The sequence below is a fragment of the Ornithodoros turicata genome, chromosome 4 (assembly GCF_037126465.1).
Source record: "Ornithodoros turicata isolate Travis chromosome 4, ASM3712646v1, whole genome shotgun sequence".
In the NCBI taxonomy this organism is placed as follows: domain Eukaryota; kingdom Metazoa; phylum Arthropoda; class Arachnida; order Ixodida; family Argasidae; genus Ornithodoros; species Ornithodoros turicata.
Genome location: NC_088204.1, coordinates 50,379,579 through 50,393,118, shown reverse-complemented (window position 1 = coordinate 50,393,118; position 13,540 = coordinate 50,379,579). Strand labels below are relative to the sequence as shown.

Here is a 13,540-nt window from a genome sequence, read left to right as displayed (position 1 = left end):
CTAGGAGGAATTGCTGTAGCAAAGCTCAATTTAGAGGTTTCTAAACTCGCGAGCCTTGTTTTAGCAAAAACCGTTTTTGAGAGTGACATTTTTACAAAAGTACCTATGGTTTCACGATGGCTTTGGTTTCGGATTGATTTCTTCCCACGGATACGTGCATTAGAAGGGGTAGTGTCACACTTGACGCATGTCCATCTCTACTCTTAATAGTTGATGAGGATTACGCAGGGAGGTTGTTCGAATACGATGGTGCACCAAATGTTTAGAATGCGTATCTTGTATGAAAGCCAACAAAAATACAACATAGAGAAACTGCATGTTCTCCTTTTATCCAAGATGAAGTGTTATCCCGTTAGCATACATTGGTTTAGAATATATATTAACCCTAAGAAGCAAACAATTAATTTTGTGGGTTTCTTACATATCGACTTACGCAACGCGGCCCATCGGCGGCCACGAGATCATTTTTACTCCCATGTAGGCTGGGACCCTTTTTTCAGGAACCCTAGCAAAGCTCATTCAAGCAGCAGTGTTTCAGTTGTGACCGAGTGCAGAAGCCGGGCATGTACTTTGACATACATGTTTATCCATTCCATTACTTTGTTACCAACTTCGATTCAAAGTTTTCCTCGCAAAACATAGTCTTTCGACTGCAGAATGCAGTCTTACGCAGAATCACACCAAACCTTTAAGTGGTCCTCTTATTTGAGAGCAGCAACATGGACACCTTTGTGCGTGTCTTGTATCCAGAGTTACACCGTGGGACACAGAAGTTTATCCCCATTGCCATGGCTATTTGTCGTCAAGTGAAAACAGTGCCAAAGTAGAATACAAAGTGGTAAACTGCTGCATGGTACACGCCACCACAAGCTTGCATACACAATAAAAGGCCCCCCGATGCGTGCTGCGCTGTAATGTCAAGAGACTGAAGTGTGTGCTGATTTTTTATGTGATGACTGTACGACGTAGGCGCAGCGTCCTACACCTGAGTGTCTTACACAGTGCACCAAAGTATTCCCTCCCAGCATCATAACTTAGACTGTAAACGCAGACTGAAACAGGGAGCACTACATAATTAACTATATCTGTCTATCCATGTGAAAATGACATGGACTGTATTTATGAAAGGTGTGCAATATTGAAATTTTCTAATACGAATATAAAAAAAATTGCACTCTGACTATGAAATCGAATATCATTTCACAAGATAAAGGTACGTAGTTAAAGAGAACTTGCAACAGGGTGATTTCATTTATAATCGAACAAGGTGTGGCAGTCACATTTTTTGGTCCCGTCGAAAAAAATATATGTTAGAGAGAACCTCAAGTGATGCAAACTGCGCCGCATGCGAAGCCCATGGGCGCGATACATTCCTAGAGGGAGAGGGGGAAACTTTTAGGTCACATGACCGCGCTTTCTGCTGGGCCAACTTTGACGGGGCCTGGAGCCACCAATTTTTTGGTTACGAATCTGATTTTTTTTTTTTTGTCGTGAGAGACATGGCCGTTGTCTATAACAGTGATCATAAGGAAGGGGCTCTCACGCACAGTTCGTTCTTCAGAAAATCCCAGACTTGGCAGGAACGTTCCAAAAATGCCAAATGTTGTTACGCTATTACTTCAGAATGGTACGCCCCACTACATTGCGGTTAACTGCAATCGAAAGCCCGTTAAAAGGCCTATCGACTGGTGTACAGCTCGTTACTGTCAACTGTACAGTTATGCTGCTGCAGTGCTGAGAGTAAAGCATTGTAGGCAAATTTTCGCGCTGTTTGACCCCAAATATCTCAAAAATGCCATCTTTGTTTTCCACAATTTTTTGCATGGGGGTTACCCTATCCCTCCACTTTGCCCCAAAGAAAAGACATTTGTACATATTTTGCTCTGAGACGCGTGGAGATTCTTTTTTTTTTTTTTGCACAGCCTCCTCCGCTGCCTTCCGGCACGGTTGCTCTCCCTGCCACCACCCTTTGTGTAATTCTCTGAGGCGTAATACTTCAACTGGTCGGAAACTTGGAGTGGCGGTGGTTTGCTCTGTGTCAGTTTCTTCACGAGTGACCACATTTATGTATTTGGTGCGGCACCGCACTTTATTTACATATACGTATGTATGCACAAAGATAAACTGTACAAGGGTATGCACAGCGGTGGTTCTCTTAACCTTCCACAGCCTAAAGGGATGCAGCCGATATTTTATAAACCACTTTGTCTCGTGTTGTTCTGAGCCACAGCAACCTGTTGCGAAGATTAGGGATTGGTTTTGCCGCCTTCCACAGCTCAAGCTTTTAGTGTCCGGTGCTTTTCTACGTCGCTCCTTGAAACGTGTATGAGAACAACATTTGGGCAGCGCGATCTGAGCTTGGACACTAAATCATCTGCTGTCTGAATTACATCTACAGGGGAGCACCTAAGGTTGTGCACGGTAGCAATATGTTAAACGACGACACCCACACATTTTTCCCGTGGCCAGGGGCAGAGAAGAGCCACTTCCGTATCCTTGGTGTCCTAGATATTTCAAACACCTTGTACCTGTTCTTGAAATGTGCGCTCGCGCCATCAGATATGTATACACATTCTTCGTACACGAGCACATTTTTGTCCACCCACTCATCGATCTTCTCAAGTGCCAACGTTGCAAATGCGGAGTCGTGGCGCATGTCATCACTTACTACGGCAAAGCTATGCGTCCTGCTCGTTGTCGTCATTACGCACGTGAATATACTAATCTGTGTTCTCTTCTACTAATCTGCACTGCATCAGGTACGACCACTGTCCAATTCTTGGCAAAGTCAAAATGAAATAGCACAGTCTGCGGTCACACTGATGTCTTTTCTTTCCTAATTGCCTCCTTTTGCACGTCCTTCACGTATTTATGACGTATGTGCTTTGTTATCCACAGGAAACAGGTATCAAGGAATGTTTCGAGTGGCAGATCTTTCTTCTCCAGCCTGCCTGTTTCCCACAATGCCAGTTCCACATCACCGGTCTCATGTAGCTCAAGTCTGCGGATGGTGAAACAGTCTTTTCTTGGGCATAAGCTGCACTCACCCCTTTCGCACTGTTCAGTGGCAGGGCTACACATACACATAGCCTTCAGTTGCTCTTCACTGAAACTTCCTTCCGAAATACTGTTTATGGCGTTCACACACAGGGAAAAGTTCGCACAGTACGAGCACACACATTCCTCCCGGTATGGGCTTAGAACTACCCACTTGGGCCGCAAGGAATAAAACTTTGCAAGTCCCAACTTGCTCGCCGGATGCGCTGTCTTGTACTGTCGGTAGGCCTCCCGTATTGTGCGCGTCATGTATAGCTTGGCAGTTTTTTCCCCTCTGTCGTTCACTGTGACCACATCGTGAGGTCTTGGGCTCTGCACGCTGCAATCAAGCTCATCTTTAGTGTAATATTCCAAGGCGTCGGCCACATCTTGGGCACTAATTTCGTTTCTTGGCACATACGGATCAGGTCGTGACCAAATTCCACCCTCAGCTTGAAGCTTCTTTGCCTTGAGTATTGCGTATTTAGTCGCTTCGGGAATCAGTTCCTGTATGTCACCAGTTGAATGAGATGATGGCAGGAGGGTGAGCAGGAGACACTTTTCTTGAATGCTTTCTGCTTTTAAGAAGGCCGCCCTGGCGTTTAATTCCCACTGTTGAAGTTGGTCCTCCGGCAGGAACGACTGTGGAATCTCTTCTCCGTACGCGAGGCTCACCAATCGTCGTGCTTTCTTCGAGAATTCCTTCTCACCCTGGTCGGACTTTCGTTTTACATATGAGGCCTTGTGCTTCACCTGGCCAGAAGGCTCGAAAGGGGAGATCTCGATGCTGGTAGTAGCAACACTTTCGTTCACCATTTCAACATAATCCTTGTCTCGTCTGTATGTTGGATAGTCCGAGCTCCCGCACGAAGATCCAGCTTCACAATGTGGCTGCGCTGCTCTTAAGCTCCGAAAATCTGCAACACAGTTCCCGCACAGGTAGTCCGTTTCCAGCACGTCAATGGTCGCACATGGCAAAAAAAACATCTTTGTCGTCTTGAAGACCCAGGTCACGCACACACCGAAACGTCTTGTTTAAGTACGCTTTCTTTTTGTGCTTTCATCCATAATCAGCACACACAACACGTCGTTGACTGTACCTTGGTGTAGCCCATGCCTAGTCCCCGTATTCATAGGACCAGGGAGGACAATAGCACTGAGTATGCTCAAACCAAGCGCTCCGCTGCTTGTAAAACGTCATACCTTCCAAAAACAGTGGTTTCCAGAATACACAATGGGATGTATAGGGGTCGCTATTTGGGAGGTCGGGGCAAAGCGTAAGGTTCTGCAGCTTCCTTCCGACTTTCTCGAAGTCAAGTAAGCTTACTAGCACTGGACGAAATCCCTCTGTGGTACGGCCGCCGTGGGAAACATACGCTTCGACGTGGACAGCAGACGCTGCCCTGAACCTTGAACGGCGTGTGAATTCGCAACCCGGTGAAGGTTACACAGCGTTTTCTTTGCTTTCTCGAAGCCATTATCAATTGGCGAGAGAAAATCTGTTTGTCGCATGTGCCGCAATGTGAAACGAGGAATACTTCGGCGTGGGTCTGGATGGAAGTGCTTTTGAGCACGATCGAAGGTGCACAATGCCACCTGTCGCTTCACAGAGCATGCATGAGACACTGTACTCGGGAGGATAATGCAATGCCCAGCTCACTACACAAGGGGCTTTAGCGGTCAAGCCGTTAAAGAAACAAACAAGGAAAAGAAAAAACAGCGACAGTGCATGCACGGGGAGCAACTGCGCCACTGGAAGGCAGCGGAGGAGGCTTCGCAAAAAAAAATCGCCACGCGTCTCAGAGCAAAATATGTACAAATGTATTTTCTTTGAGGCAAAGTGGAAGGATAGGGCAACCTCTATGCAAAAAAATGTGGAAAACGAAGATGGCATTTTTGAGATATTTGGGGTCAAACAGCGCGAAAATTTGCCTACAATGCTTTACTCTCAGCACTGCAGCAGCATAACTGTACAGTTGACAGTAACGAGCTGTACACCAGTCGATAGGCCTTTTAACGGGCTTTCGATTGCAGTTAACCGCAATGTAGTGGGGCGTACCATTCTGAAGTAATAGCGTAACAACATTTGGCATTTTTGAACGTTCCTGCCAAGTTTGGGATTTTCTGGAGAACGAACTGTGCGTGACCGCTGCTTCCTTATGATCACTGTGATAGACAACGGCCATGTCTCTAACGACAAAAAAAATCAGATTCGTAACAAAAAAATTTGGTGGCTCCAGGCCCCGTCAAAGTCGGCCCAGCGTAAAGCGCGGCCATGTGGCCTAAAAGTTTCCCCCTCTACCTCTAGGAAAATATCTAAGTGTATGTCATCATATGGGTGTGCAATTATCGTTCATGAGTGTATCATGCTTAACAGTAACACATAGTTTGGACCAGCTTCCTTCATTAGCACTGTTTTGTCTAAAGGCAAATGCCGTACTGCACAAGAGCTGGCAGCTACAACACTGATTTGGCAATTTTTGGCCACTTTTACTCTGCAAAAAACTGTGGACGCAGTTTCAAATGATTTTGCAGCGTTAACGCCGTTCTCAGCGTTTATAAAGGGTTTATTTCAGCATTTCACGATCCTCATCTTTTCGCACCTGCGCTCATTTCAGTGGAATTGCATCCTGTTTCTTGCACTCTTTTTCACTCTCCACAACTGTTACAGATGGACCTACATATGCCTGTCCATGTTGGTAGGCCCTATAAAGCTATCGCAAATGTATTCATGGTTGACGCACAAAGTTTGGGTACGGTGGACACCAGCAGTGTTTTCAATTCCTGTTCACTGTTAGCTCTCGTATTTTCACCTCCATGGTGCATGTTATATGCAGCATGATATGGCAGGAGCTATTATAACACAAAAGCTTCTTTATGGTGTACTGAGGACAGGGCATGTAACAATAGAAAGTAAGTGACATTGGTGCATGAAGCACACTACAGATGCCAAAAATGTTCTTAGCCAATCAGCTTGCAACATGCTCGTTTCATGTGCAACTGTTCCTTACATTGTAACAAATATAGCAGCAAAAGTTCACATCCTTGCATCTGAGATAAGCACTAGACAATATCACACACAACAAACTCAGAACCAGCAATTTTTGCAAGCAAGATGGCGTGGCATAGATAGAAGATTCTTGTAGGCATATCTGTGACTGAAGGATATGAAACTTCAATCTACATTACACCTGCTTGCTTGCATTATTCTGTTGTCGAAATATAGCATCCATCCCAGCAGTATGCATGCTTAAATTACATGCAGGTCAGTAATTAGTAGAAATGGACACATCACCCCACAAAAGATGTGTGCTAGGAAAAGAAAGGATCCAGGAGCACAAATAAACAGAATTGCTTTTTTACTAGCAAAGGGGGAAAGCTCACTTGGTTCCTGTCTGTATGATGTAAACATCTCGACTCCGGACTGACTCCCCAATGTCTACAAGAGTTTCTGGAAACAAGAAATCTTCAGTGTTGAGATGCACGACCAACCCAGCACATCACCAGAGGAAACACAGTAGCATTAATAGGTAATTAATTAATCAGGTAAAGTTTTCTGTTTCACAATCATAGAAATATACAATGTACAGTCAACATTTTACACCCTTGATAGAACTTCAGCTTTACAGCCTGTTAGTTTTGTCAAGATGTTGCTTGGAAGCCATGACCGGGATTATTTTTTCGTTGGCTACAAAATTATGCTATCAGCTTGCGTACGATCAAGTTCCCTGTGGAACTCTAAAACATTAAGAATACTAGTACTTTATCTACAAATCAATGTGGTGGAGGGAGGATTCTGAGAAAAAAATCTGTTGTTGGCACTCTTTTCAGCGAAGTAGGTACGAATCACTTTGTTGCAGACTGGCTCTGAAGTTTTTAGCTACAAACAAAGATGTGTTTTGTCAAGTCTCTTTGCTCCATTACATACAGTCCCATGGTTACATGCTCCAAGGTTATCTAAGAACAATGAGGCTAGTAGAGAGTGTGTATTTTTCGAGATGTGTCTAAAAATACTCTTGTACCCTGTACTTGAAAGCCTATGGTCATCCAAGCCTGCAGACAGCAGTTCAGTGTGTTTGTTCACAATCACATTACTGAGTTGAGGTAGTTGGCTATATATCACAATGTTTGTTTACAAACATCACTGCACTAATTTTATGAGAGACACTGTTTATCCTTGATCTCCTCTTGCACCTTTGTGCATACTATAGCATGCTGAAGGACCTTTCGACATCATAGCTGCTATATTGCATACAAACTAAGGATGTTGATATCCTACGGTTTGGATAAATGAGGTTTTTTTGCCCTATAGCTGAATTGACTAATGGCAGAATTTCCTGGCATGTCTTCCTTTATGTACATCTGAAACTGCTCTTCTGTGTCATCAAGTCTTGTCCCAAGAAAAAGCGTGTCAGCATAGGCCTTGAAATCTTGAGTACGTGTTTCATGTGCCGGTTAGGGATGAAAGGGTGCACGTGAGGTCTAACATGATGACCAGAAAAAAAAAAAAAAAAGAAGAAGAAACTCGAAATGATATATACTTTACTTATTTAGCTTATTTGGTACCCATCTTTCCCTTCGAAGTTCCTCTTGCACGTTGCTTATCATTTTTGAACTGAAGCAAGACGAAGCTGTGCCAGAGTTTTTAGCACCACATATGTTTGGGAGGCATAGACATGATGGACTTCTGGGTGCTACCAGCTGGAGTCTCGCATGTGTGGTTGTTTGTCTTGCCCAGACTCAGGCTTGATAAAGTTTGTCCACCAGCTAGCTTGCGTATATGCCATCCTACCTGCTGGAGGTATTGCTGTCGAACTGATCTCTTCCATGCAGACAGCTAAGTTAATTAGACCATACTACTCAGATGAAAGTATCTTCCCACTTTCCAATTTTTCTTGCACGGTAACAGACCGTAAGTACTTCTTGGCTATGTATAGCTTTAGTAAACACAATGGGTTTCTTCTTGCGAAGTGAGGCCTTCATGTCTGCCACCTTAGCACTCCTTTTCTTGTAATTCAGTGACAACAGAAAGTGTCCCGTAGAAATTGCACCACTGCACTGGCACAACACTGGGAGTTCATGTTGTTTAGTGGCCGATTGTTGGAAAGAGCAGTGTGACTGATACAGCTGATTGACGTCCTTGAAAAGAGTACCACATTTAATAACAGCTCGTCTTATATCATTCCTTGCGTATACGGCAGAGTCACCAGTAAGTGCAGGGACATCTTTCCACAACATTCCATACCTTCCTAACACTACACAGATGAAAGCACTGTGCTTGAAACTTTTCACATGTGAGACATCAACAGCATGTACAACTTTTGCCTTCAATTTTATGCCAAAGTAAGAAAAACGTTGTTCAAAAGCTGGGGCTGCACAGTTTTTTTGCCTTCTTTGTTGATTTTATGTTGGGGAGTTCACATGTCCAATCTTCTGTGCTTTTCTTTTGAAGACCCATACAGAAAGCACACAATGAAAGCAAAACTTGTATGAGACAGATGCGGAAGTTTCATCTATGCATGTGCACGCAGAATGACATAATTTGATTTTCCTTCTCTCGCTCTGTCAAGGTCTTGCCTGTGCCCTTCACTCCTCCATTCATTTTTCCTATTTTCTGGTGTCCCTCCTCATAAGCACTGCTTCACACAGTAGCGTGATAGAGGATGCTTTGGAAAGAAATCAGGTTTTACTCAAATCACTTGATGTGCAATGCAGGGGAAAATTCAAGGAGCAATCAATGAAACCCTAGAACCTTCAGACCCTATTCATAAGGAACCACTTGCATACGTCCCAATTCTCTCTCTCTTTTTTTTCTGACTTAAAAATTAATGAGGTGTCATGGATGAACCACACATGCACCGTACATGAAAATCAAACATTAGCATAATGGGCAACCACAGTAAACAAACATTCTGTGAAGCTCAACAACGTACAACTAGAACAAGACAACCAACCACACTCTTTTAGCACAAAGGAATTGGAGGTGCTGCAATTGACTACAGTGTGGCAACATTCACTGCACAGGAAACAACATAGAACTACCACGTACGGAAATTTGATTCACAAATTTGATCAAAATCTGCTGTGTTGTATAAGAACTGGCACAGTGAACCTGGAGTGGTACAATGTAACTACCGTAATTTGTGCCAGCAACGAAAAAGTGAGAGAAGCTGCTTTATACTGTGAGACTTTTAATATGACCATCACCAACCTCTGTCCACACCACCAATGATTCCACAAGTGATTGGCAGCGTGCTCATAACAACCAAGACTAAGTCATACTTTTTAATGTGGGCACCAGTCAAGTAAGGACATGGAAGACGACAAACTGAATAGCAAAAAATGCTGTTCAACTGAATTTTCACACATGTGATGCTTAGAGTGAAGAAGTTTGCCAAAGACCATTTAGGCAGTGCTGACCACTAAACGACAGTGAAACCAAAGCCCAAAGCACCCAGCAACAGAGTCACAAACGGAGGCAAGCAGAAGTAAGAACAGCTATTTGCAATGTCCACTGACTTACCCACGCAGTTTGTGTAATCACCAACTGAAAAACAGAACACAACCCTCAAGGTCCAATTTCTAGTCAGACTGACACAACAGTAACAGTTAGAACAAAGAATGCCAGATTTAATTACAAAGTGCTTCATGGCAGGGGAGAAGATCAGATCCTGATGAAGCAGTGAAAATGTCAGGAACATCTGATTAAAGCACTTTAGTTTCCATCACCCAAGGCATAGAAGAATGTCACAATGCCTGCTATTTGCTGAATACATGGGAGTTGCATGCCACAAGAATAGTCTGAAGGATTTCAAGCAGGGGTATCAGAAGTCCATCGCCAGATGAGTGTGGGAGCTGAAGTCTGAAGAATTAGTACATTAAGATTTTTTCTGTGTACCAAAAGCTAGTGCAACAGCACACGCTATGCACAATGTTACGTAGCTTAAACTTGCAGCATCTGATAAATTAAGGAATGGCTAAACATCTATGTGAATAACAGATACAGACATATCTGCATGTCGGAGGGGTAGTGATGGCACATAGTTAGGTTGCGCAGTTGCATGTTGTGAGTTCCCTCACTCCTAAAAAAAGTGTGTTGCCTGTAGTAAGCAAAGTTCCCACAAATGAATATGCAACTAGTAAAAATCTGTGTGCAAAAATACCAGGCAACCTGCGCAGGAGCATAACCACTCACCTTTGAAATCAATTTCATTGCTTTCTTGGGCACATGACACAATACGTAGCACAACAATGAAACAGAACAAAAAGGGAAGAAGTACATAGGGCAACTACTAACTTGCAACTGAACATTTATTACAAAAACCTTGGCCAAACACACTGAGCCATGTCCCACAATCAACCAAGCAGACAAAAACCAGGTCAAGACTGCAAGGAAGGAAAATGAATGTGAAGGAAGAAAGGCTCATTGTTGATTGTGGGACATGGCTCAGTGTGTTATGTCAAGGTTTTTGTAATAAATGATCAGTAGCAAGTTAGTGCTTGTCCTATGTACTCTTGTGTTCTGTTTCACTGTCGTGCTAAGTCTTCTTGCTATGCCTTGTCAACTCGCCCAGCACACTACGGTACTTTCTTGACACGCTGCACTCCTCCCATAGCATGCAAAAGAATATTGTGACTTGCTGCTGTTCACTTCAGCTCACCAGGTAAATATGCTACGCGTATTATCACCATGTAGTCAAGCAAGAGTGTGCTGTTATTTTCAGCAGCACATTGTCAGCAAAGGTGGTTTGAAAGGACATCTTTATAATTCTTTTAATTGTGCCTCTCGCGATACTTTGCACTCAGTAGCAGCAATTGCACCAAGCTGGGGTAGTTGGTGGGGTGACATCATTGCGAACAGGACACGGCCGAAGAATCAGATGTATACACAGAGCTGTGTATACATCTTTAAGAGGCCATACCAGTCGGGGAGCAACTCCGACTCACGAAATAATCCCCATTGTGCGTGGTTGACCTCGCGAGTTTAAGGCAGCCCGCGCCCTCTGCGCTGTTTGTCGAGTGGTAAAGTGTCGGACTTTGCCACGAAAGGTCCGCAGTTCGATTCGAGACATTCACGTCTTTTTGCTTGTCTCCTATTGCTACATGAGTACTTTATTTTTATTTTTTTGTTGTTATATATTCATGCTACAATTATTGTTTTCACAAGTCACTAACGCCTGCACTGACTGATTATGGAATTTTTAGTTGCTCTTCGTATTGTTTTACTAGTGCATACTTACTGTATGCCGACGTACAAGTGTGATCGGATAGTACGGATGCCGGTATCTCGGAGGGTCTCAATTGGATCTACCAACGGCTGTAAATTAGGCTATCAACACTGCCTACACACAGCGCTTACAATGCCAGTCTGGAAAATCTGCTCGAAACGGTTTTTTCTGCACTCGCTTACATAATAATAATAAATAATAATAATAATAATTTTACTCAAGAAAGCAAACTACAAATGTAATAATATAATAATATAATAAAACAAATATCCCGTCAAACAAATAGCCCGTCTAAGCGGAAAAGCTTGTGGCACTGGGCCTGAAGCAGTCAGCGGCATACAGTTTGACAGTACATGAACATATAAAGGTACTACATGCTATGATAAAGTTGCCGTAGCACTTTTCATATAATCAAAGCTCGCCCGAGATGCCAGATTTCCATCCCCGGAAAAAATGTCCCCAGGAAGAACCGTCCCCAGAGAAAAATGCCCCCGGAGAAATCGTCTACGCAAGAACGAAAGCCGTTTGATCGAACGCGGGACATTTGGTCGAAAGTCATGTGATCGAACACCGTTTGATCGAAACGGCAGCGGTCGTTTGATTGAGTTTTTTATTGCTTCGTTTGGAGCAGATGCATACTATAAACAAGACTGATCTAAAGTTTTATATGGCTGTTAATACAATATCTGTATTTTATACTATGGCGAAATTTCCTTCTTAGCATTTATACTTCGAGTGCCTTTCGTGCACATATCACTATCCCATTTCGGATCCCAGCAATGAAAAGGGTGCCCAGAAGAAGCACAGACTATTGGCTGCTCCCAACTTGAAGACATTTTCTTCGGTATGTGTCCTACAGCTACGCGGGATACTTCCGCATTGTTCTATTCAATTCAATTCAATTTTATACAGTTTTATTTCCTTTCGGGTGGGAGAGAGTAAAAAGTCAGAAGGCTATGCTGTTCGTGAATGACCAATAAAACCTTTCTGCAAATGACCAGTGGTCTCCCCTGTTTAGCTGAAAAAAAAAAAAGCAAGAAACAAACAAAAAAGGAGAATACACTGATTGCCTCATGTTCCGTATGTTGGAATCAAAACTTACAGAAAAAGAGGTGCTAAGGACACGCTGCGAGCTTCGAACTCCCTTCGAAAAAACGTCTTTCGAACAGACGGCGTCGATCAACCGGCTTTCGACCGAACAACTTGCGACCAAGCGGTCTTCGATCAAACGCCTGCTCCAAACAGCTTAGGATTTCGGAATAACTCCTTGAACTCCATCTTCATGTATAAATGTACAAGATAAAATGAAAAGAACTTGACGCGCGACGAGGTCTCGAAGCACGATTTCCGTCTCATAACGCTCTGATTATTACCCGGAAACTTCAGTACTATATTTTTAGACACTCCTTGGTTTTCACAGGGTACTTCACATTACACATTTACACCAGACCTTTCGTTCAGCGTAGACACTAGTTCAGCGGAGAATCCCCAGTGACCGGGAGCTTTTCCTCATCTTCCTTAGAAGGCCTCCCTTTGTGCGCCGTGCAAAGACAGACGGGTACAGGTTTTGGGTCATCCAACGTGCAACTAGCAAGGATTGTCGAAAGATGGAAAATCCAGGGAACCGGTCTCGAAAAATTGGCCGGAACCCAAAATATCGTGATCGATGTCCCCGTTGCAAAATAAACTACTGTAAATAAATGTTATCTGGCTGTTTCTGCGCGGAAACTGCCAAAGCCCACTTAGACTAACCTGAACATGAAAATGCAAACACCGAACTTTTACTAACCTAATAATCAACTAACTAACGTGCTGTTCCGTCGCGTCCGTTTCATTTATCTCCTGGGTGTTTTCACGTCAGATGAGCCAGGGTGGTCTGGACCACATCTCCGATTTTTCTGAGAAGATGACACACTATACCCCAACACCTATTTAGTGCATTCATACCAAAATTAGTTCAAAATATTTGATATTTCGTTTCCTCGAAAGCGCAAAAGCTAAGAAGGTATGCCGTGCACTTTCCAAGTTTAGCATATTTTGGCAACTTTGGGCCCCCGTATGGCAGAGACTTGTCGTGGTAAGAGAATGAAAATTATTAGGATAAAAGACACCCACCTTCTCCCTCTCTATGTGAATTTTAATCGCTGCAGATCTCGCAGGAAACTTTACATAAATTTGCAAACTTCGAGAAAATTGAATTTTTCTCTTAAGTTTGACAATTAATTTCTCTGAACACATTTGGAATTTATGGATGTGTTAGATATCATTTTGTTCAG

At 43.3% G+C, this 13,540-nt stretch overlaps 1 protein-coding gene across 2 annotated transcripts in view; it reads right to left on the bottom strand.

The window, feature by feature from the left end:
• LOC135391519 (phosphoribosyl pyrophosphate synthase-associated protein 2-like) overlaps positions 1-13,540 on the bottom strand; it is a 40,949-nt gene that overhangs the window by 13,901 nt on the left and 13,508 nt on the right. The window contains exons 4-5 of one of the 2 annotated variants that reach the window (XM_064621792.1): positions 9,560-9,583; positions 6,421-6,487 (exon numbers count right to left, since the gene is read on the bottom strand). In XM_064621792.1, the coding sequence (XP_064477862.1) occupies positions 6,421-6,487; positions 9,560-9,583 (91 nt within the window). The remainder of the gene's footprint in view (positions 1-6,420; positions 6,488-9,559; positions 9,584-13,540) is intronic. The other variant, XM_064621793.1, reaches the window with a different exon arrangement.